The sequence below is a fragment of the Heterodontus francisci genome, chromosome 49, assembly GCF_036365525.1.
Source record: "Heterodontus francisci isolate sHetFra1 chromosome 49, sHetFra1.hap1, whole genome shotgun sequence".
Classification (NCBI taxonomy): Eukaryota; Metazoa; Chordata; class Chondrichthyes; order Heterodontiformes; family Heterodontidae; genus Heterodontus; species Heterodontus francisci.
In genome coordinates, this window is record NC_090419.1 from 11,922,044 (window position 1) to 11,946,871 (window position 24,828).

At 48.6% G+C, this 24,828-nt stretch overlaps 1 protein-coding gene across 3 annotated transcripts in view; it reads right to left on the reverse strand.

Annotated features, from left to right (window-relative positions):
- LOC137358233 (5-aminolevulinate synthase, non-specific, mitochondrial-like) overlaps nucleotides 1–17,681 on the reverse strand; it is a 29,304-nt gene extending 11,623 nt beyond the window's left edge. For 2 of the 3 annotated variants that reach the window (XM_068024118.1, XM_068024119.1), the window contains exons 1-6: nucleotides 17,574–17,681; nucleotides 13,242–13,423; nucleotides 9,353–9,553; nucleotides 6,400–6,528; nucleotides 4,397–4,619; nucleotides 73–257 (exon numbers count right to left, since the gene is read on the reverse strand). In XM_068024118.1, the coding sequence (XP_067880219.1) occupies nucleotides 73–257; nucleotides 4,397–4,619; nucleotides 6,400–6,528; nucleotides 9,353–9,553; nucleotides 13,242–13,410 (907 nt within the window). In that variant the 5' untranslated portion in view covers nucleotides 13,411–13,423; nucleotides 17,574–17,681. The remainder of the gene's footprint in view (nucleotides 1–72; nucleotides 258–4,396; nucleotides 4,620–6,399; nucleotides 6,529–9,352; nucleotides 9,554–13,241; nucleotides 13,424–17,573) is intronic. The other variant, XM_068024120.1, reaches the window with a different exon arrangement.
- Nucleotides 17,682–24,828: the final 7,147 nt, after the last annotated feature.

Consider the following 24,828-nt stretch of genomic DNA (forward strand, 5'->3'; position numbering starts at 1 on the left):
TCTCTGTCTATCCCACCTTCGCCCCTTCTCCTCTCCAAGTAATAGTTCATCTCTGAGTTCCCTGTCCTATACCTGGAAGCAGTTTGGCCAAAGTGAAGAGAGTTGAGTCGTTCGCCACGTAACAGGATGTGAAGAGAAGGGCAGCATCCTTTTGGTGAAGGCTGGCCAGCTCTGATTCCAGGTCCACGTGGAACTTGCTGGTTCCGGAGATGTTGCGAGTCCCGCCAGCTCCTGCACCGTACTCCTGTACCGTGTCCCTGCAGACAGCAGAGTAAGCAGTGTTTACATATCATGCAGAAGCTGCATTTACATGTGGCCCTAAATTACTTCACGGCCAATGACGTGCAATCACTGTCATGTAGGCAAATGCAGAAGGCAACGTGTGCACAGCAAGATTCAACAAACAGCAGCACAATGAATGAGCAGTTTGGTGTTGGCTGAGGGAGGGGTGTTGGCACCAGGACAATATCCCTCCCCTCTCTTCCAATAGTCTGCTGGGAGGTTAAATGTTTGCAGGGCTGGTAGTCATTTGGGTCACATTTCTAAACTTCTCAAATATAGCGGTCAATTTTCTTTACTGTTCGATAAGGGGACCCAGGACCAAGTCCGTTCTTCAGGTTAAAAAAAAGTGTTAGAGCATGGGGGACGAGTGAAGCAGGGCCTGCAGACATCATTACGTAAGAAATAGCAGCAGGAGTAGGCCATTCAGCCCTTCGAGCCTGATCCGCCATTCAATATGATCTTGGCTGAACCTCTACCTTAACTCACTTTCCCACAGAACCTGATGAAGGGTCGCTGACCTGAAACGTCAACTCTGCTTCTCTCTCCACGGATGCTGCCAGACCTGCTGAGTATTTCCAGCATTTCTTGTTTGTGTTTCAGAAAAACCCAGGTTGCCACGCAAGTTAGTCATGTGACTAGCTGGTCTGACCACGTCTTGTTTGTGGATTCTCTTGTCTAAGCCAACCTTTGAATGTCTCTTCGTACACACAATGCCTGGTGCTCAAAGTCTACTGTGGGTTAAATTGGAGCAGGGATAGCCCCTTTGTCCCTCCAAGCACTGTCTGTTAGTATGCAAATGTTTTATCCAGCCACGGCTGATCTGTTTAACAAGTCATTTCCTCGCTCCAGCGACAGTTTAAAATCAATGTTCATAGGACAAAATTAATATGCTCATTCTTGGCAGTTGGGGGCCTGTATGACACAGGCCATTTGGCCCATTCATCCCATGTCGCAACTGTCAGGTTGAGGTGATAATTAACCCCCTCTGCCTGCATAGTTGTAGTGCCTCCCTCCCCATGTCCTGCTTCCTCCTGTGTAGCCACTTGCAATTACTGAAAAGGGGAGAGTTATGACGCATTCACCTTGGCCGAAACTCAGGAGTTTGCTGATCCTCTTGCAGCACTGTACCCATGACCTGGTGTTGACCCCACGGCTGCCAACCTCCTCAGCGATCTCCATCCAGCCTTGCTTGGTCAGGTGGGAAGAACTGTTTTGGCCATCGCTGCGGAGGGGACCTCCCACCTTTCCCTTGCAGCCTGGAGGAGCATCTGGAGGGAGGCATCACTAAACTATGGGGCCACCTTGTGTTTTGCCTCTGCCATCCTGCGGGATCTGTCTCCGGGGGATGGGGGTCAGGAGTCACTGAAACACCAGTCTCATTGGCTTTCATTACAAGAGGATTTGAGTATAGGAGTAAAAATGTCTTATTGCAATTATATAGAGCCTTGATGAGACTGCACCTGGAGTATTGTGTGCAGTTCTTGTCTCTTTACCTAAGGAAAGATATTCTTGCCTTAGAGGGAGTGCAACGAAGGTTCACCAGACTAATTCCTGGGATGGAGGGATTGTCTTGTGAGGAAAGATTAAATAGGCTGGGCCTTTATTCTCTGGAGTTTAGAAGATTGAGAGGTGATGTCATTCAAATATACAAAATTCTTACAGGGTTCGACAGGGTTGATAGAGAAGGGCTGTTTCCACTGGCTAGGGGAGTCCAGAACCAGGGGACACAGTCTCAGCATAAGGGGAGAATTTCTTCACTGAGGGAGGTGAATTTTTGGAATTCTCTGCCCCTGAGGGTTGTAGAGTCTCAATCGTTGAGTATGTTCGAGACGGAGATCGATAGATTTCTACCTATTAAAAATATCAAGGGTTACGGAGATAGTGCAGGAAAATGGTGTTGGAGTAGAAGATCAGCCATGATCTCATTGAATGGCAGAATGGGCTTGAAGGGCTGAATGGCCTACGCCTGCTCCTGTTTCTTATGTTGGCATTTGTGCTCCACAAGCCTCCTCCTGTCTTTCCCCATCTAACTCTATCAGCATAACCCTCAATTCCCTTCTACTTCATATGCTTATCTAGCCTCCCCTTAAATACATCGATACTATTCACCTCAACCACTCCCTGTGGTAGTGAGTTTCCCATTCTCACCACTCTCTGGGGAAAGGAGTTTCTCCTGAATTCCCCATTGGATTTATTACTGACTGTCTTATATTGATGGCCCCCTAGTTCTAGTCTGCCCCGCAAGTGGAAACATCTTCTCTCTATCCACTCTATCAAATCTTTTCATTATTTTAAAGACCTCATTAGGTCACCCTCTCAGCCTTCTCTTTTCAAGAGCAAAAAGCCCCAGCCCCCTCTTCATCTCCGTACAGCAATAACCCCCACAGATCTGGTATCATCCTTGTAAATTTTTTTTTGCACCCTCTCTCGTGCCTCTATATTTTATAATATGGCGACCAGAATTATGCACAGTGCTCCAGGAGTAGTCTAACAAATGTTCCTTGCAAGTTTAGCATCGATTATTTACTTTTCAATTCTGGCCCTCTAGAGATAAACCCTAGTGCTTGCTTGTTCTTTTCTTCTGGCCTTGTTAACATGCCACTACTTTTAGTGATATGTATTTGTACCCTCAGATCCCTTTTTATTCGTTCCAGGGATGTGGGCGTCGCTGGCTATGCCAGCATTTATTGCCCATCCATAATTGCCCTTGAGAAGGTGGTGGTGAGCTGCCTTCTTGAACTGCTGCAGTCTATGTGAGGTAGGTACACCCACAGTGCTGTTAGGAAAGGAGTTCCCCAGCGACAGTGAAGGAACGGCTATATAGTTCCAAGTCAGGATGGTGTGTGGCTCGGAGGGGAACTTGCAGGTGGTGGTGTTCCTATGCATCTGCTGCTCTTGTCCTTCTAGGTGGTAGAGGTCGCAGGTTTGAAAGGTGCTGTCGAAGGAGCCTTGGTGAGTTGCTGCAGTGCATCTTGTAGATGGTACACACTGCTGCCACTGTGCGTCGGTGGTGGAGGGAGTGAATGTTGAAGGTGGTGGATGGGGTGCCAATCAAGTGGGCTGCTTTGTCCTGGATGGTGTCGAGCTTCTTGAGTGTTGTTGGAGCTGCACCCATCCAGGCAAGTGGAGAGTATTCCATCGCACTCCTGACTTGTGCCTTGTAGATGGTGGACAGGTTTTGGGGGAGTCAGGAGATGAGTTACTCACTGCTGAATTCCCAGCCTCTGACCTGCTCTTGTAGCTATGGTATTTATATGGCTGGTCCAGTTCAGTTTCTGGTCAATGGTAACCCCGAGGATGTTGATAGTGAGGGATTCAGCAATTGTAATGCATTGAATGTCAAGGGGAGCTGGTTTGATTGTGTTATGTCCTTTTGCTGCTGTACCCCATCTAGATTCTTAGTTTCTAGGTAATGTGCAACCTCCTTGCTCTTCTTGCCAAACTGTAATATCTCACTTTTATCTAAGTTGAAATGTATTTGCAAATTCTGCAGGTTTGTTCATAGCTCCTTGTAATTTGTTGCAGTCCTCCTCAGCGTTGACTATCCCTTGCAGTTTGGTGTCCTCTTCAAATTTAGAAATTCTGTTTTTGATTCCAAAGTCTGAATTGTGAATAATAGTGTTCCCAGCGGGAAACTTTCTGGAACACCACTTCCCACCTTCTGCCACTCTGAATAACTACCCTTTACCCCCCTCCTCTCTGCTTTTGCCCTTGAAGCCAGCTAGCTATCCATTCTGCTACCCCTTAAGTCCATATTCTCTGACTTTATCCAACAACAGCTTGCGTTTAAATAGTGCCTTTAACGTAATAAAACATCCCAAGGTGCTCCACAGAGGCATGATAAAACAAAATATGACAGCGCCACAAAAGTCTGACGAAAGGAAGTAAGATTTTGTAGACGGGAAGCGTATGGAGAGTCTTGGAGTTTGCGATGCAGGTCGGGAGATGCTCATATTCACAGTATGGCCAGAACTTTCCAATACAACCAACCGGCTGCGTGGGCTACCCACTATCGCACAAACTCAGAACATTGTCCCTACGTTCCCCCGTTTGTAGTCCTGTGCGTGGAAGTGTGTGAGGGCGCGGGTTTGCATCAGTTTGTGGATCTACTTACATGATTGCTTTCAGGACACCGGGGTGACTGCCCATCCCCAGGTAGTCATTGCTGCACCACACTGACACGTTCTTCTTTTCAGCTAGTGGCTCGGAGTAATATTCCGCTAATGGATATTCCTCTGCCTTTCTGTTCACGGTTTTAAACTCACGGTAAGTATGGTCATTCTTCTTTTCCTCAATCTTCTGCTCAAAGAATTCATCATAACCAAAAACGGGCAGCTCTGCCAACAAGAAATGTGAAACATTTGTTGTCGAACCAACCAGGATTAAAAACAACCAACTAACCAGTGAACCAAATTAATCAGCAATCAACTGAACTAACCAAACTAACTAACCAAGCCAGCAGCTTGACCAGCTTCCAAAACAAATAAAACAACAAAACAATGTTTTTTTATTCTTTCGTGGCATGTGGGTGTCACTGGCAAGAGCAACATTTATTGCCCATCCCTAATTGCCCTTGAGAAGGAGGTGGTGAGCTGCCTTCTTGAACTGCTGCAGTCTATCTGGGGTCGGTGCACCCACAGTGCTGTGAGGGAGGGAGTTCCAGGAGTTTGACCCAGCGACAGTGAAGGAACGGTGATATAGTTCCAAGTCAGGATGGTGTGTGACTTGGAGGGGAACTTGCAGGTTGTGCTTCTGCTGCCCTTGTCCTTCTAGGTGGTAGAGGTCGTGGGTTTGGAAGGTGCTGTCTAAGGAGGCTTGGTGAGTTGCTGCAGTGCATCTTGTAGATGGTACACACTGCTGCCACTGTGCGTCGATAGTGGTGGAGGGAGTGAATGTTGAAGGTGGTGGGTGGGGTGCCGATCAAGCAGGCTGCTTTGTCCTGGATGATGTCGAGCTTCCTGGGTGTTGTTGGAGCTGCACCCATCCAGGCAAGTAGAGAGCATTCCACCGCACTCCTGACTTGTGCCTTTGAGATGGTGGACAGGCTTTGGGGAGTCAGGAGGTGAGTTACTCGCTGCACATTTCCCAGCCTCTGACCTGCTCTTGTAGCCACAGTATTTATATGGCTGGTCCAGTTCAGTTTCTGGTCAATGGTAACCCCCAGGATGTTGATAGTGGGGGATTCAGCAATGGTAATGCCATTGAATGTCAAGGGAAGATGGTTAGATTCTCTCTTGTTGGAGATGGTCATTGCCTGGCACTTGTGTGGTGCGAATGTTACTTGCCACCTATCAGCCCAAGCCTGGATATTGTCCAGGTCTTGCTGCATTTCTACACGGACTGCTTCAGTATCTGAGGAGTTGCGAATGGTGCTGAACATTGTGCAATCATCAGCGAACATCCCCACTTCTGATCTTATGATTGAAGGAAGGTCATTGAAGCAGCTGAAGATGGTTGGGCCAAGGACACTACCCTGAGGAACACCTGCAGTGATGTCCTGGGACTGAGATGATTGACCTCCAACAACCACAACCATCTTCCTTTGTGCTAGGTACAGCTCCAACCAGTGGAGAGGTTTCCAGCTGATTGAATTGACCAACCAAGCTATCCAGCCAGCTAACCAAACTCTTCAGCTAACTAAACCAACCAACCACCGTAAGCGATCAACAAATGAAATAACCAAGCAGCTAATTTAATAAGCAAACAAATAACCAACCAGGCAGCCTGTGACCTGACCCAACCAACCATAAAGTGATGCAACCAAACGCTATTTAGAACCAAAGTAGCCATGCCACCAACTAGCCAACCAGCCAATCATACAACCAAATAACCACCAGTTAACCAACCCACCCAAATAGCCAAGTCAACACCAGTAACAATCAGCCAACAAAATCGTACGGAGGGTCAACGCAGACGCAAGCATATTGGGCAGAATGTTTCTGTGTCGAAGCTTCTGTGCATTTCGATCTATAAAATCAGCGACCATCCAATCAGCAAATTATGTAACCAAATACCAGCCCAAAAAAACCCCACAGCCAATCAAACTAACCAACCTTCTGCTCTGGAATATAAAATTGAGAGGACACAGCTAATAAAACCCGCAAGCCCCACACATACCCTTGGTCATGTTGTCCTGGAGAAGGTGGGTAACAGGCAAGCTGTCGTTGCAAACTGAAGGCAAAGAGTCTTGGAGCCTCTTAACCTGACGAGACTGCCAGCCAAAAGTCGCTGGGCTCTTGGAAGACTCTGGGAAAAGAGAATAGTTCAGTTGCACAATGTAACAGTTGACAAGAATGAACCCTTTCACCTGGACTGGACCACTAGCTCTCAATGATTACATCCACCCCATTCATTCTTGCATTCCTATGCTGTCAGCTGATTATTTTATCTTCTAATATTTCCATCAACCATGGCTCAGTTGATAACACTTTGGCCTTTGAGTCAGAAGGTTGCGGAATCAAGGCCCACACCAGAGACGTGAGGCCATAACCCAGACTGACACTTCTGGTGTTTTTTTTTAATTCATTCATGGGATGTGGGTGTTGCTGGCTAGGCCAGCAATTGTTGCCCATCCCTAATTGCCCCTTGAGAAGGTGGTGGTGAGCTGCCTTCTTGAACCTCTGCAGTCTATAGGGTGTAGGTACACCCACAGTGCTGTTAGGGAGGGAGTGCCAGGATTTTGACCCAGTGACACTGAAGGAACGGCGATATAGTTCCAAGTCAGGATGGTGTGTGGCTTGGAGGGAAACTTGCAGGTGTTCCTGTGCATCTGCTGCCCTTGTCCTTCGAGGTACAGAGAGGTCACGGGTTTGGAAGGTGCTGTCGTAGTTCTGAGGGAGTGCACAACAGTAATAGGTGCCTTCTTTCAGATAAGACGTTAAACAGAGGTCTCTGTCTGCTCTCTCAGGTGGAGGTAAAAGATCCCACAGCCACTATTTTGAATTTCTGTACGGTGTTCTGGACCAATATTTACCCCTGAGCCAACATCACTAAAATAGATTATCTGGTTTCTGCTGTTGGTGGGATCTTGCTGTACGCAAATTAGTTGTAAAACAGTTTAGGGCAGCCTGAGATTGTGGGAGGTGCTTTAGAAATGCAATTCTGTCTCTTATTAATAATTTCTCACTCCTCTATTTTTGGTTATTGGGATACAATGCAACAGGAGCTTTCATTGTACCATTTGAGCCTAAATAACGAGCCATGGTCATGGGCGCAACTGAGGGGACAGCGAGTTGCTTCAGTGCATCCTGTCAACAATGTACATTGCAACCTTCGTGCAGCAGTGGAGGAAGTGGGTGTTTAGCTTGTTGGACGGGTTGCCGATTGCTTTTACCTGAATGGCACCAAGCTTTTTGAGTGGTGTAGCAACATCCATCCAGGAAGTGGATTGTATTCTATCACACTCCAGTCCTGTGCTTTGTGGGTCATGGAGAAGATGTAGGGAGCCAGGAAGCTACTCACTGCCGAATACCCAGCCTCTGACCTGTTTTTCAAGCCACAGCATTAATGTAGCTGATCTAGTTGATTCTCCAATCAATAGCAATCCGCAGGATGTTGATGGTGGAGGATTTGACAAAGGTAATGCAGTTGACTGTCAAGGGGGAGGTGGTTCATCTCTCTCTTCTTGGAGCTGAGCATTGTTTGGCACTTGTGTTGTTTGAATGTTACTTGCCACACATCAGCCCAAGCCTGGATGTTGACCAGGTCTTGCCGCATGCGGGAATGGACTGCTTATTTATCTGAAGAATTACTAGCGGAACTGAACACTGTGCAGTTATTGTCAACAGACACCCCAACTTCTGACCTTTATCTTAACCCTTGGGGTATCGAAGACCTCGTTTAAGCCATCTCTTAACCCTCTAAGCTCGAACTGTGATTTCCAGTTTCTCATTGTACTGCCCCCACCATCTCTGATGCTTTGGAATCTGTGCTGCACCTTTTCCAGTCTGTTTAGTTTCTTCCTATAATGGGGTGTCCCAAAACCACATGCAGTGTTCCTAACTATGGGTTAAATCAACAACAACTTGCTTTTGTATTGCACCTTTTAACATAGAAAATGGCGCTTCCCCGAGGCGTGAGAAGACAGTATTGGTTGGCAAAGCAAAGGGCTGACTAAAAGCTTGGTCACAGATTTGGGTTTTGAGGAAGGTGGGTGCTGGTGTGAAGTGGTCCAGGAAGTAATTCCAGAGCAGGGAGCCTAGCAACTGAAGACACAGACACAAATGATGGGAAGGGAATGAGGGATGCACAAGAGGGCAGAATTAGAGGAACAGACAGTTCAGGCAGAGGGGGTTGTAGAACTGGAAGACGTTACAACTATCGGGAAGGGCAAGGTGTCAAAGGGATTTAAACACGAGGATGAGAACGTTAAACTTGAGGTGTTGAGGGACTGGCAGCCAATGTAGGTCAACGCGTCAGGGGTGATAGATGATCTGGACTTGGTGCAACATAGGATAAGGGCAGCAGAATGGAGGATGGGAAGACCAGCCAGGAGAGCATTGAAATAGTTGAGTCTGGAGGTGACAAATATGGATAGATTCAACATGAACTCCTAGCTTTTGTATTTTATGCGTTCTTAGTCTTAGTGACCTTTATATCTGCACACTAAGGCCCTTCTGCAACTTTACTCCATTTAAAATATTGCCATTTTTCCACTAACGCAGTCTGTTATTGAATATATAAACCACATGAACCCTTGATTAGATTCCTCTAGCTTATTCTCAGATGTCCGCCGTTCTGTATATCAACCATCCAAACCCCTTGGTGGTGCTGCACCAGTGTTGGAGGTAACATCCCATTAAACCGAGATCTCCCAGATGGACATAAAAGAAGAATGTGGGGAATGCTGCCTGGCGTCCTGGCCAATTAAACTGAGAATCTAGTCGTTATTCCATTTGTGGAATTTTGCTGTGTGCAAATTGCCTGCCACATTTCCCATATTGCAATAGTGACTGAATTTCAGAAGCACGTCATTGGCGCTTTGGGACATGAGGTCGTAAGAGACACTGTATCTTCCTTTTATTTTTAACCACTGACTCCCGCTCACCTCAGCTGCCCCCTCCGCTCTCACCTTCCTGAGGGCTCGTATCCGCCACATCCTCTTGCACTGCCAGGCTTGCTTTGCGAATGACCGTGCTGATGCCCTTTTTGATCTCGGACTCCACAAAAGGGCAGTTGGCAATGAGGCTGGCAGTAGTGGGTGCAACAGCCTGGCTGGAGGGCCGAGCCACTGTCTTAGGGGACAGCCAGGCTGAGATCAAGGCACCCGGACCTGAAAGACGAACACAAATGGACATCCAGTGACTATGCGCAAGTTAAATGGGAGGCACAGCTTGACCCTTACTCCATATTTCATCACTGCTTTATGTTACAGATTTTACCCAATATGATACTGCACCCACCATCAAAAACAAAATTAGGAAAGCAAAGAGAGGGCATGAAAGAATATTGGCAAACTAAATCAAGGTGAACCCAAAGATGTTTTATCAATACATTTAGAGGAAAACTAAGGAGAGAGTTCTTTTGGGCCTCCTTATCTCGAGAGACAATGGATACGCGCCTGGAGGTGGTCAGTGGTTTGTGAAGCAGCGCCTGGAGTGGCTATAAAGGCCAATTCTGGAGTGACAGGCTCTTCCACAGGTGCTGCAGAGAAATTTGTTTGTTGGGGCTGTTGCACAGTTGGCTCTCCCCTTGCGCCTCTGTCTTTTATCCTGCCAACTACTAAGTCTCTTCGACTCGCCACAATTTAGCCCTGTCTTTATGGCTGCCCGCCAGCTCTGGCGAATGCTGGCAACTGACTCCCACGACTTGTGATCAATGTCACACGATTTCATGTCGCGTTTGCAGACGTCTTTATAACGGAGACATGGACGGCCGGTGGGTCTGATACCAGTGGCGAGCTCGCTGTACAATGTGTCTTTGGGGATCCTGCCATCTTCCATGCGGCTCACATGGCCAAGCCATCTCAAGCGCCGCTGACTCAGTAGTGTGTATAAGCTGGGGATGTTGGCCGCTTCAAGGACTTCTGTGTTGGAGATATAGTCCTGCCACCTGATGCCAAGTATTCTCCGAAGGCAGCGAAGATGGAATGAATTGAGACGTCGCTCTTGGCTGGCATACGTTGTCCAGGCCTCGCTGCCGTAGAGCAAGGTACTGAGGACACAGGCCTGATACACTCGGACTTTTGTGTTCCGTGTCAGTGCGCCATTTTCCCACACTCTCTTGGCCAGTCTGAACATAGCAGTGGAAGCCTTACCCATGCGCTTGTTGATTTCTGCATCTAGAGACAGGTTACTGGTGATAGTTGAGCCTAGGTAGGTGAACTCTTGAACCACTTCCAGAGCGTGGTCGCCAATATTGATGGATGGAGCATTTCTGACATCCTGCCCCATGATGTTCGTTTTCTTGAGGCTGATGGTTAGGCCAAATTCATTGCAGGCAGACGCAAACCTGTCGATGAGACTCTGCAGGCATTCTTCAGTGTGAGATGTTAAAGCAGCATCGTCAGCAAAGAGGAGTTCTCTGATGAGGACTTTCCGTACTTTGGACTTCGCTCTTAGACGGGCAAGGTTGAACAACCTGCCCCCTGATCTTGTGTGGAGGAAAATTCCTTCTTCAGAGGATTTGAACGCATGTGAAAGCAGCAGGGAGAAGAAAATCCCAAAAAGTGTGGGTGCGAGAACACAGCCCTGTTTCACACCACTCAGGATAGGAAAGGGCTCTGATGAGGAGCCACCATGTTGAATTGTGCCTTTCATATTGTCATGGAATGAGGTGATGATACTTAGTAGCTTTGGTGGACATCCGATCTTTTCTAGTAGTCTGAAGAGACCACGTCTGCTGACGAGGTCAAAGGCTTTGGTGAGATCAATGAAAGCAATGTAGAGGGGCATCTGTTGTTCACGGCATTTCTCCTGTATCTGACGAAGGGAGAACAGCATGTCAATAGTCGATCTCTCTGCACGAAAGCCACACTGTGCCTCAGGGTAGGGCCCATAAAAGACCAAAAGGGTAGCCGATGTGTAGGGGCGGAAGATGTTGATAATGTTCTTAATTGCGTCTATCTTCACAGAAGAGGACAGTGCAGATATTGTAGTTAAGGAAGAGGGGTGTGAAGTATTGGATGAGATAAACATGGGGAGAGGATGTATTAATGGGATTAGCATCCTTGAAAGTTGATAAATCACCAGGGCCGGATGAAATGTGCCAAATGTATTAAAGGAAGCAAGAGAGAAAATAGCGGAAGATCTGACCATCATTTTCCAGTCCTTACTGGATACAGGTGTGATGCCAGAGGATTGGAGAACTGCTACCGTTGTACATCTTTAAAAAGGGAGCGAGGGGTAGACCAAATAATATAGGCCAGTCAGTCTAGCCTCCGTAGTGGACAAATTATTGGAATCTATTCTGAGACACAGGATAAACTGTCACTTCAAAAGGCACAGATTAATCTAGGGTAGATTTGTTAAGGGAAGATCTTGAAGTAACAAGGAAGATAGATGAGGGTAGTTCGGTTGATGTGGTCTACCTGGATTTTTAGCAAGACTTTTGACATGATCCCACATGGCAGACTGGTTAAAAATATGAAATCCCATAGGATCCAGGGAATTAGAGCAAGGTGGATATAAAATTGGCTCAGTGGCAGGAAACAAAGGGTAATTGTTGATTGGTATTTTTGCGACTGGAGGGCTGTTTCCAGTGGCGCTCCACAGGGCTCAGGACTGGGTTCCCTGCTTTATGTGGTATATATTAACAATTTGGACGTAAACGTGGGGGGCATGATCAAGAAATTTGCAGACGACACAAAGATTGGCCGTGTGGTAGATAGCGAGGAGGATTGCTGTAGGCTGCAGGAAGATATTGATGGTCTGGTCATATGGGCAGAAAAGTGGCAAATGGAATTCAACCCATAAAAGTGTGAGGTGATGCATTTGGGGAGGTCAAACAAGGCAAAGAAATACACGATTAATGGGAAAATACTGAGAGGTGTAGAAGAAGTGAGGGACCTTGGAGTGAAGGTCCAAAGATCCCTGAAGGTAGCAGGACAGGTTGATAAGGTGTTTCAGAAGGCATATGGAATCCTTTCCTTTATTAGCTGAGGTATAGAATATAAGAGCAGGGAGGTTATACTGGAACTGTGTAAATCATTGGTTAGGCCAATGTGCTGTGTGCAGTTCTGGTCACCTCATTACAGAAAGGATGTAATTGCACTAGAGAGGGTACAGAGGAGATTTATGGGGATGTTGCCGGGACTGGAAAAATGCAGCCATGAGGAAAGATTGGATAGGCTGGGGTTGTTCTCCTTGGAACAGAGAAGGCTGAGGGGAGATCTGACTTAAATGTACAAAATTGTGAGGGGCCTGGAAGGAATGGAGGTGAAGGGCATATTTACCTTAGCAGAGAGGTCAGTGACGAGGCGGCATGGATTTAAAGTGATTGGTAGCAAGATTAGAGGGGAGATGAGGAAAAGCTTTTTCACCCAGAGGATGGTGGGGGTCTGGAACTCACTGCCTGAAAGGGTAGTTGAGTCAGAGACCCTCAACTCATTCAAAGGAGTTTGGACATGCACCTCAAGTGCTGTAATCTGCAGGGCTACGGACCAAATGCTGGAAGGTGGGATTAGAATGGGTGGAACATTTTTTGGCTGGCACAGACACGATGGGCCAAGTGGCCTCTTTCTGTGCTGTAATCTTTCTATGATGACGTGTTCATGGACATTACTTATTTAGGTTGTAGGTTGCGCAGCGATGCAGGGTGCATTTATAGTCTGCACTGTGAGAATTTCCTGTTGTACCCACACTTAAAAGTGTTTGATGGGACAGTGTAGAGGGAGCTTTACTCTGTATCTAATCCATGCGGTACCTGCCCTGGGAACATTCGTCGATTAAATCAGTTCAGTTGGGGATTACCACATCCCAGTAATCCAGAACAGGAAGAGTGTCCTTTGTCCCCATTCTTACCAGATGGTTCCTTCTCCTTTATCCACTGCAAGTTGACACCAGCAGTTGCCAGGCTGCGGGAAGCCATGGGGCAAAATTGAGCATAGATGGTCAGAGATGGGCCTGCTTTCTGGAGGAAGACCCGAGGGACTCTCAACAGAAACGGGCAGCTATGCCGAAAGATTCCCATTTTCAATTTTGCTCTGCAAAAGGAAACAGTGTGAGATATATTTGCAGCCATTTTATTCCTGAGAAACCAAGGGTGCAGAACCCCAGGAACGGGGTCATGGTCCAGAGTGCAGAACCCCAGGGACAGGGTCATGGTCCAGAGTGCATAACCCCGGGGACAGGGTCATGGTCCAGAGTGCAGAACCCCGGGGACAGGGTCATGGTCCAGAGTGCATAACCCCAGGGACAGGGTCATGGTCCAGAGTGCAGAACCCCGGGGACAGGGTCATGGTCCGGAGTGCAGAACCCCGGGGACAGGGTCATGGTCCAGAGTGCAGAACCCCGGGGACAGGGTCATGGTCCAGAGTGCAGAACCCCAGGGACAGGGTCATGGTCCAGAGTGCAGAACCCCGGGGACAGGGTCATGGTCCAGAGTGCAGAACCCCGGGGACAGGGTCATGGTCCAGAGTGCAGAACCCCGGGGACAGGGTCATGGTCCAGAGTGCAGAACCCCGGGGACAGGGTCATGGTCCAGAGTGCAGAACCCCAGGGACAGGGTCATGGTCCAGAGTGCATAACCCCGGGGACAGGGTCATGGTCCAGAGTGCATAACCCCGGGGACAGGGTCATGGTCCAGAGTGCAGAACCCCAGGGACAGGGTCATGGTCCGGAGTGCAGAACCCCGGGGACAGGGTCATGGTCCAGAGTGCAGAACCCCAGGGACAGGGTCATGGTCCAGAGTGCAGAACCCCAGGGACAGGGTCATGGTCCAGAGTGCAGAACCCCGGGGACAGGGTCATGGTCCAGAGTGCAGAACCCCAGGGTCATGGTCCAGAGTGCAGAACCCCGGGGACAGGGTCATGGTCCGGAGTGCAGAACCCCGGGGACAGGGTCATGGTCCAGAGTGCAGAACCCCGGGGACAGGGTCATGGTCCGGAGTGCAGAACCCCGGGGACAGGGTCATGGTCCAGAGTGCATAACCCCGGGGACAGGGTCATGGTCCAGAGTGCAGAACCCCAGGGACAGGGTCATGGTCCGGAGTGCAGAACCCCGGGGACAGGGTCATGGTCCAGAGTGCATAACCCCGGGGACAGGGTCATGGTCCAGAGTGCATAACCCCGGGGACAGGGTCATAGTCCAGAGTGCAGAACCCCAGGGACAGGGTCATGGTCCGGAGTGCAGAACCCCAGGGACAGGGTCATGGTCCAGAGTGCATAACCCCGGGGACAGGGTCATGGTCCAGAGTGCATAACCCCGGGGACAGGGTCATGGTCCAGAGTGCAGAACCCCGGGGACAGGGTCATGGTCCAGAGTGCATAACCCCGGGGACAGGGTCATGGTCCAGAGTGCAGAACCCCGGGGACAGGGACATGGTCCAGAGTGCAGGATGCCAGGGACAGGAAGTAGGACTGAGAGACAGGGTGTAGGACTCCAGGGCCATGATCCTGGGTGCAGGGCCCATATGTAGTACAACGGATGGATAGAATAGGAGAGACGATGAGAAAAGTCAAGCAGTGAAAGTTTGTCTGACTCCTACACGTTTAACTCCAGTTCATCAAACTCCACAGTTTATTTAACTCTAGTTGATCTGACTCCAGTTAGTCTCAGTCTGACAGGATGAACAAGCTGCTGCAAGCATTGTTGATAATAAACATCCCTGGCCCTTGACTGCCCTTCCTTGAACACAGCACATGCCTGGTACAGATAAGCCGCGGATGTTCTGCAACGCCCAGAGCACCAGCTTGATCACACCCAATGCTAACTGAAGGTTTGGGTCAGTGAGAGGGAATCACAGTGTATTCTTGCAATGAGTATCTCAACCACAAGGAGCACAGGACCCTCAGGATCAATCCCCAGTTTGTTAGTGGGAGCCGATACCATTGGTGGTGGTTGTTGGGGTTCTACAGTTGTGTTCGGTGGAGAAGGAAGAGGATAGCTGTCCTGTGAGGCATGGGCGTTTGGGTGTAGTACCTGAGTGCAATTGAGCCGATAGGAAGGGGAGGGGGATGCAGGAAAAAACTGATGGGTAAGAAGTTGTGATTAATTTTACAGCCCATCCGGAATAGCCCTTGAGAAGGTGGTGGTGAGTCAGTGACTTGAACCGCTGCAGTCCGTGTGGTGTAGGAACTCCCACATACTGAGGGATTTATACCCAGTGACAGTGAAGGAGCGGCGATATAGTTCCAAGTCAAGATGGTGTGTGACTTGGAGGGGAACTTGCAGGTGGTGGTGTTCCCATGCATCTGCTGCCCTTGTCCGTCTAGGTGGTAGAGGTCGCGGGTTTGGAAGGTGCTGTCGAAGGAGCCTTGGTGCGTTGCTGCAGTGCATCTTGTCGATGGTACATATTGCTGCTACTGTGCGTCGGTGGTGAAGGGAGTGAATGTTTGTGGATGGGGTGCCTATCAAGCGGGCTGCTTTGTCCTGGATGGTATCGAGCTTCCTGAGCCACACTCATCCAGGCAAGTGGAGAGTATTCCATCACACTCCTGGCTTGTGCCTTGTGATGGTGGACAGGCTTTGGAGAGTCAGGAGGTCAGTCAGTTGCTGCAGAATTCCAGACCTCTGACCTGCTCTTGCAGCCACAGTATTTGTGGTCCAGTTAAGTGTCTGGTCGGTGGGGAACCCCAGAAAATTCCTCAGGTAGCAACTATTACTGGGGACTCCCTCAGCACACCCATCCCACCAACCTTGAATGGGAGCTGTTTGGGGTGCAGTAGGATCCCGCCTCGAGACATTCTCAACCCAGCACAGCATGGACAGGAAAACCCCGATATACTTAGGAACCCTGATCCTCTGCGTAGCTGTACGCTGCTCGCTAGTGATTTCCTCGCTTAAGGTCTGTGTGACACGAGCTTCCATGGTTCCCACCACTTTTCCGCATCCCTGTCCCGACCTCGCAGTTTGTATACAGTCCTTGATAAACGGCAATTTGTGAAAGACCTACGACAGCACCTTCCAAACCTGCGACCTGCACCAGCTGGACCATGACCCCATCCCTGCAAGTTCCCCTCTCAAGTCACACATCATCCTGACTTGGAAATATATTGGCCATTCCTTCACTGTTGCTAGGTCAAATTCCTGGAACTCACTCCCTAACAGCACTGTTGGAGTACCTACACCATATAGACTGCAGCGGTTCAAGAAGGCGGCTCACCACCACCTTCTTGATGGCAATTAGGTATGGGCGACAAATGCTGGCCTTGTCAGCGACGCCCACATTCCACGAACAAATTTTTTAAAAGACCTGCACGGAAGTAGCTAAAACCAGCTCCTCCACACTGGGCCCCAGAAACTGCAACTGTTTTGGATAGACTGGAGTACTAATGTATGTGATCCTTCTCTCGCAGCGAGCCCCCGCCTGAGGGAGCACAATGTAAATCTACGAGTGGGAGTTTCGCAAGTACTAGTGAGTATGTAATGGGCGGGCACCTGTTATAGGTGAGAGTACAACAGCAGGACACTAGTTATAGTGCGAGTGCAACAAGGGGACAGCAGTGAGGGAAAACTAGTGCCACTGTGTACCAGTGATAGGATGAGAGGGCCCTGGTACTGGTGCATACTTGAGAGTGGACTAGTGCTGCTGCATATGAGCAAGTGAGAGCCTGTACTAGTGAGTTAGGGCTAGTTCTAGTGTATACTAGTGAGAGGACTGGTCTGAATGCGGACCAGTGCAGGGACTCGTCATACCATGGACTAGTAAGAGTATGGTGCGAGACACAGTTCTTTCTCTAGCTGATATTGATATTTAAAGTCCATTTGCCTGGAAAGTCACCAGGTTCCTGCAGCGATAATTTAAATGCCACAACAAACGTGCACCCAGAAAGCCCACTGCTCCCGAGTTCTGCGCTACAGCAGTTTGTTGACCGCAGGCCAAGACAACTTACACACCACCAGCACCCCCCTCCTCTCCCTTCCCCTTCCCCTGCCACCCCTCAATCCCTTGAGTTTCACCTAGCAGTGAGGGAGTCCCAGCCTATCAGCAGTGAAGAAGGTCTTGTTGCAACTCTGGCTGTTCAGCCCGGGATGGACTGGGAGGCACTTGCAGATAATGAACAGTCAAATATGAATACTTAATAGTCAAGATCTCTCAATCTCCAAGTAGCTTCTGAAACGTTAAGATCCCCGTAAAGGATGCACAACTGTGACAGCCATTGTACAGAAGCCTCATATTATTTAGTCTCCTACCTGCCAGAAAAGTCTCGAATTCAGTTCCGATCGCTTCCAGTGAGTTGCCTGTTGTCCTTCACTGAGAACGAACATTCAACAGACAAACAAAAAGTTGGAATAAAACTTTTTAAACTATTGCTGCAGGAGGGGTGGTGGGTGGGGGTGCAGTTTCTCACTCGGGCAGGCATTGGTTCCCTCTGAAGTGCTGGGACAGCCCTGATAAGGAGCTAAGAACATGCACAGGGCACCTGATAGAAGCATGCAGGGCCCTGCTCGAGGGAGGATAAGATTGCAAAGTGACTGTGGACAGTGCTGGTATGAGCAGTGCAATGAATTGTTCGGGAATGGTGCAGAGAGCAACACTGCTTAAGAACATAAGAAATAAGCCCCTCAAGGCTAATCTCCACTTTCCCACCCTCTCCCCAATACCTTTAGTGTCTAAAAATCTATCGATCTGAGTATTGAATATACTGTGCATCCTACGCCCTCTGTGGTGGAGACTTCCAAAGATTCCCAACCTTCCTAAATGGCTGACACCTTATCCTGAGATGTACCTCTATGCTAACTCTCTGTGATTCGTGTATACCCTTCTGAATACCAACATCTACTTTCAACTTTTAAAACGCATTCTGCTTTTCCATTCTTCCTACCAAAGTGGATAACTTCACACTTTCCCACATCACAATAGAATCGCTGCTCAGAAAGGCCATTCAGCCCTTAGTCCTGCTAAGCAGAATGACCCTACACTTCCCACCCCAACCCCCCCCCCCCCATTGTAGCATTGATTCTTAAATGATTCCAAGTTTCCCATCCCCGGTCTATCAGGGAGTCCATTCCCTGTGTCGATCTTCTCTGTGTAAAGAGCTTCCTGATATCAGTCCTCAATTTACAAGATTATGGCAGACTTAGATAAGTGAGACAAGGAAAAACTGTTCCCATTAACTGATGGTACAAGGACTCGGGGACACAGATTGAAGGTTTTGGGCAAGAGATGCAGGGGGGATTACGAGGAAGAACTTTTTTTACGCAGCAAGTGGTAATGACCGGGAACTCTCTGCCCACGAGGGTGGTGGAAGCGGAGACAATGATTTCAAAAGGAATTTGGATGGACACTTGAAGGAAATAAACTTGCAGGGCAACGGGGATCGAGCGGGGGAGTGGGACTGAGTGGATTGCTCTGCGGAGAGCCAGCATGGTCTCGATGGGCCAAATGGCCTCCTTCTATGCCGGCTATGACCTTATGACTCAGTTTACCTTTTCCAAGTTTGACCCTGTGTTCCATTATTCGACTCTCAATTTAAAGTAATGTTCCAAATTTTGATGAAGAGCAGGGGTGTTATCTCCGGTGTCAATATTTACCCCCCCCCAGTCAACATCACACAAAAAACAGATGATCTGGTCATTGTCACCTTGCTGTTTGTGAGGGTTTATTGTGTGCATACTGGCTGTTGCATTTCCTGCATTCCATTACAACAGTGACTACACAAAACTAGGTGGGAACGTGAGTTGCGAGGAGGATGCAGAGAGGCTTCGAGGGGATTTAGTCAGGCTAAGTGAGTGGCAAGAGCGTGGCAGATGGAATGTAACGTGGAAAAACCTGCGGTTATCCACTTTGGTAGGAGGAATAGATGTGCAGAGTATTTCTTAAATGGTGAGAGATTGGAAAGTGTTGGTGTCCAAAGGGTGCCCTTGTTCATGAGTCACTGAAAGCTAACATGCAGGTGCAGCAAGCAATTAGGAAGTCAAATGGTATGTTGGCCTTTATTGCAAGAGGTTTTGAGTACAGGAGTAGAGAAGCCTTGCTACAATTGTATAGAGCCTTGGTGAGGCTGCAGCTGGAATATCGTGTGCAGTTTTGGTCTTCTCACCTATAATTGGCATACAGGGAGTGCAATGAAGGTTCACCAGACTGATTCCTGGGATGGCGGCATTGTCCTGCGAGGAGAGAGTGAGGAGACTGGGCCTGTATTCTCTAGAGTTGAGAAGGATCCCAACAGTGCGACTCACGCTTAAAATTCCAGTTGGGCAAATAAGGGTAAAATGACCCTAATGGCTCGGTCAGTCTCTCTCCCTTCTAAGTCAGGAGGTTCTGGGCCCCAATTCAGATATTTGAACCCAGTATTTAGGCTGACATTCCCAGGGCAGTACCGAGGGAGTGCTGCAGTGCCAGAGGTGTGGCCTTTCAGCTGAGACAGTCATCCATCATGTTCAGGTGAATGTTAACGGTCCCTGTGGCACTATTGGAAGAAGAGATGGGAAATTCTTCCACTGTCCTGGGCCCAGTATTCCTCCCTCAATCAGATTATTTAATCATTTATCTCATCACCGTTTGTGGGATTTTACAGGAATTTGGCAGCGATGTTTTCCAGTGGTGGGAAAACTTTTAGAAACAATAATCCGGGAGAAAATTAACAGCCACTTGGACAAACACGGACGAATAGTTTGTTAAAGGCAAATTGTGTTTGACTAACTTTATTGAGTTTTTGGATGAGGGCAGTGCAGTTGATGTGCATGTGGACTTTCAAAAGGCATTCATTAAAGTAACACATATTAGGCTTGTTAGCAAAATTGAAACCCAGGGATAAAAGGGACAAAATTAGCTAAGGGATGGATAACAGAGTGTTGTGGTGAACGGCTGTTTTTCAGACAAGAGTGAACTATACAGTCAGTGGAGGTCCCCAAGATTCAGTACCGTGACCATGTTCTATTGATATACATTAATGACTTAGCCTTGGGGGCACAAGGCACAATTTTGAAATTTGCAGATGACACAAAACTTGGCAGTGTAGTAAACAGCGGGAAGATAGTGACAGACTTCAAGAGGACATCTTTGTCATTTAATCTCTCCTGCCCTCCGCCCTATCACAGACGTTCCCTTTTGTTCTTCGACCCGCCCCCCACCCTTTCACTTGCTTAAAGCCTAATACATTTCTAACCTTTGCCAATTCTGATGCAAGGTCACCGACCTGAAATGTTAACTCTGTTTCTCTCTCCACAGATGCTGCCAGACTTGCTGTATAGTTCCAGCACTTCCTGTTTTTATCCCGTATGCCTTCCTGACCATCTTATCTACTAGTCCAGCCACCTTCAGGGATCTGTGGACATGCACTCCAAGGTCCCTCTCTTTCTCTACAGTTCTCAGTATCCAACCATTTCTGCCCTTGCCTTGTTAGCCTTCCCCAAATGTATTACCTCACACTTCTCTGGATTGAACTCCATTTGCCACTGTTCAGCCCACCTGACTAGTCCATTGATATCTTCCTGCAGTCTGCAGCTTTCTTCTTCATTATCAACCACGGGGTCACTTTTTGTATCGCCTGCAAACCTCTTAATCATACCCCGTACATAATATCTCAATAATTTCCATCTTTGCTGTCTGTGGCACATTATGGGGGTATCCTGGCAGGGCAAAAACCACAAATGCAGCAGTCCTCTCAAAGACAGAACGCCCATGTGTGTTGGCACTAATCAAACAGAGGTGGCTTCGGTGGATCAGACACATCCGTAGGATGGAAGATGGGTCGCATACCCAAGGACATTATGGGGAGGTAGTCGGGGTCAGACAACCAATGGGGCGCCCAAAGCTCTGCTTCAAGGATGCTCGCAAGCGTGACATGAAGGTCCTAAACGTCGACTATCATACCTCGGAGTCACCAGCTGGCGAAAGATGGATATTATCATGGATGGAGGATTGGTTAACGGATAGGAAGCAGAGTAGAGATAAATAGGGCATTTTCAAGTTGGCGTGCTGTAACTATTGGAGTGCTGCAGAGATCAGTGCAGGAGCCTCAGCTATTTACAATCTATATTAATGACTCAGACAAAGAGACTGAGTGTAATGTATCTTAAGTTTTCAGATGCTGCAAAGCGAGGTGGAAATGTGAACTGTGAGGAGGACACAGTAGCTGCAAAGAAATATGGACAGGCTAAGCGAATGGGCAACAAGGTGGCAGATGGAGTATGATGTGGGAAAGTATGAAGTAATTCACTTGGGTAGTACAAACTGAAAAGCAGATTTTTTTTTAAAAGTATGTAACTTCTGAGTGTTGATATACAGAGAGACTTGGGTGTACTCGTACAAGCAGCACAAAGTTAGCATGCGGCTACAGCAAACAGTTAGGAAAGCAAATGGGCTGTTGGCTTTATTACAAGGGGATTGGAGTACTAGAATAAGGAAGTCTTGCCACAGTTGTGTAGGGCTTTGGTGATACCACACCTCGAGTACTGTGCACAGATTTGGTCTCCGTATCTAGGGAAGGAAAAGCTAACATTGGAGGCGGCACAGCGAAAGTTCACTGGATTGGTTCCTGGGACGCGAGGGTTGTCTTATGACGAGAGACTGAGCAAATTGGACCTGTAGTCACTGGAGTTTAGAAGAATGAGAGGTGATCTCTCACTGAAACATAAAAGATTCTGAAGGGGTTTTGACAGGGTAGACACTGAGAGATTGTTTCCCCTGGCTGGGAAATCTCGAACATGGGGAGGGAGCACAGTCTCAGGATACAGGGTCGATCATTTAGGACTTGAGATGAGGCAAAATTTCTTCACTTCAGAGGATTGTGAACCTTTGGAATTCTCTACCCCAGAGGGTTGTGGATGCTCCATTGTTGAATATATTCCTGGCTAAGATAGACAGATATTTGGGAATTGAGGGATATGAGGAGTGGGCAGGAAGTAGCCGGGATCGTATTGAATGATAGTTGCAGGCTCGAGGGGTTATATGGTCTACTCCTGTTCCTATTTCCTATGTTCTAATGCCAGTTACACCCATTAAAGAGCCTAGTAAAGCCACTCTGCATACACCAACTAGAATTTTCCAATAGGCGTGCGGCGCCCCCCCCCCCCCCCCCCCAACTGAGGCCAAAACACGGTCGAGGGACAGAGGAAGCCTCGCAGCGGCAGACCAAGGGGCCAGCGGTCCATCCAGCCAGGAAACCCCCCACATACCCGCCATAGGCACGGGTGCACAGGCTGTCCAGTGTAAGGGTTGCCCCTTCACAATGACAGCCTCGCAGCTGCGGCCTCTTTGATCTTACAGGTTGGTAAAAGCTGTTCAGGGGACGCCTCCATCTTGAGGCACCCTCGCTATCTCCTACCTCTGATGGTAGGGGGCTGCCGATCTCAGTGCTGGTGGGCCTCTTACTGGCACTCCTTCCTCGGGAGCCCGCCCACCGTCCTTAATTGGACAGGGTTCCCAGAGGTGGCCACTTATTTGCCCGCCTCCTCAAAACTTGCCCTCTGGGTCCCGGCGTTGGCATGTGTTTGTTCCCGGCCTGCATTTCTGCATTTCCTCCTGACACTGGGATCTTTTTTTAATCAACACACTTCCCAAATCATTTAATAATAAAATGTCTTAAATACAATTTATAACGTCAATGTGAATTGAAGTTCAAGGCCACAAAATTCAGCTCCCTAGCACCTGGATGCCATCTTAACTCCAAAATGGCGGCACGCATGTTCACATTTCCATTGCAGGCTGCACTGGACGCTACTTTGATGAGGATGGTATGCTGATTTGGCACCAGCACTGCCATTTTGTAGCTCAGTGCTCCAGCTAACGCCATCTGTTAAACGCGCACAGCTGAACACACTTCAGCTGCAGTAAGCCCCCCCCCCCCCCCCTCCTCATTAGCACTACTTAAAGGGATCATCAATTCCTGACAGGTTAGTTGCTGATTGATTTCTACAGGCTGTTGCTGCAATTGTAGAAAGTGCTTGGAGGTCTCCAGAGACCTTTAAAGTTGCTATAGTCTGCAGGGAGTAGTGCGGCACATGCTGAAAGTCTGCCCTGACTTAAGGGATTCCGCACAAGCCACTTGCTCCCAGTCATGGTTGCAGTAGTGTGCATTCCCCTTGGACTACAGCATGACATGCAACTTCAGCAGAGGACAGTGTAGTAAATGTCCTTACTGAAATCTGCCACATACTGCAGCAACGCCTGCAACCCCAGGGCAGGGCGAGGACGGCATTGGCACAGCTGCGATGGTGACCAGGCCCGTGAATTCTTGCGCGCCTGGCTTCTTCCAGGTGTTATCTGCAACATCTGCCAGACTACCATCCACTGTCGCATAAGAGAGGTCACTGAGGTTCTGTATTCCGAGAGAGCTGAAGACATTTCGTTCTCTCTTGCCAGAATCAGATGGAGTGAGCATGCAGACTTGTGCAAATTGCAGGCTTCTCCATCGCACAGGGTGCTATTGACTGCACGCACATCGCTTTGCAGCTGCCACATGTCAACTCTAAGATGTACCACGACTGAAAGGGATTCTGCTGCCTTAACAGTGTCCAATATCCTGGCCACGCTCATGAAGCCTTCATTCTGCAACAGTCTGCTGTGCCATCTGCATTTGAGGTACCACAACAAACCAGAGGGTGGCTACTGTGCAGCAAGAATAATCCTTTGATGGCACGGCTCATGACTCCAGTGCACAACCCACGCGCACGTGGGCAGCATGCACAGCCGCAAGAAATGTGACAGAGCAGACCACTGGGGTGGTGAAACCAGGCTTCCGCTCTGGAGGAGCCCTGTAGCTCTCAGCAGAGCGTGGTCAAGATTCGTGGTGGGCCGCTGTGTGCTGCACAACCATGCCATTGTGAGGAGGAGACCAGATGAAGAGGAAGAGAGGAGGCAACCAACAGCAACCTTTCTGACCGGGTAACCCATGAACGACGCTCGCGAGTGCGATACTGGTAAACACAGCCCCAATTCCCCATTCACCAACAGTCTGCACGTTTTACTTTCCGACTGTTACTGACCATCGCAGCATCTGCTTGGTCACATTGCAAAAAATGAAAGTCAACACAAAATAAACATTCCAAACCAAATTTCTAAATCAATTTGGGTCAGATGACCAGATTTGAGATTCTATTTATACAAATAGAATGGGACCGTAATAAACACTGAGACGGGGCATTGGTGGCAGCTGGGATTTAGCATTGCAAGCCGGTACACAACCTACCAGCACCTGGATGCAATCCAAGACCGGATCCACAAACTCCTTGCCGATGGAGCAGTCGCCCCCACGCATAGCTATTAGCCTCATCCCCTCCTTGATATTTCAATGAGTTTATTGAGAACGCTGACTAGGCAACCCATCAGCAGTCACTCCCTTTGCCAGCTACAGTGGGCTCCAGATCTATAAGCATGGCTTGGGGAGCATGTTTGCCCGTCCCAGTCTCACTGAAGAACGTGTTGAAGGCTTCGTCACCACCTCTGATGGTCTTGTCACTCTGCATCTGCCCCTTCAGTTGGATCCCATGCTCCAGGCAACAC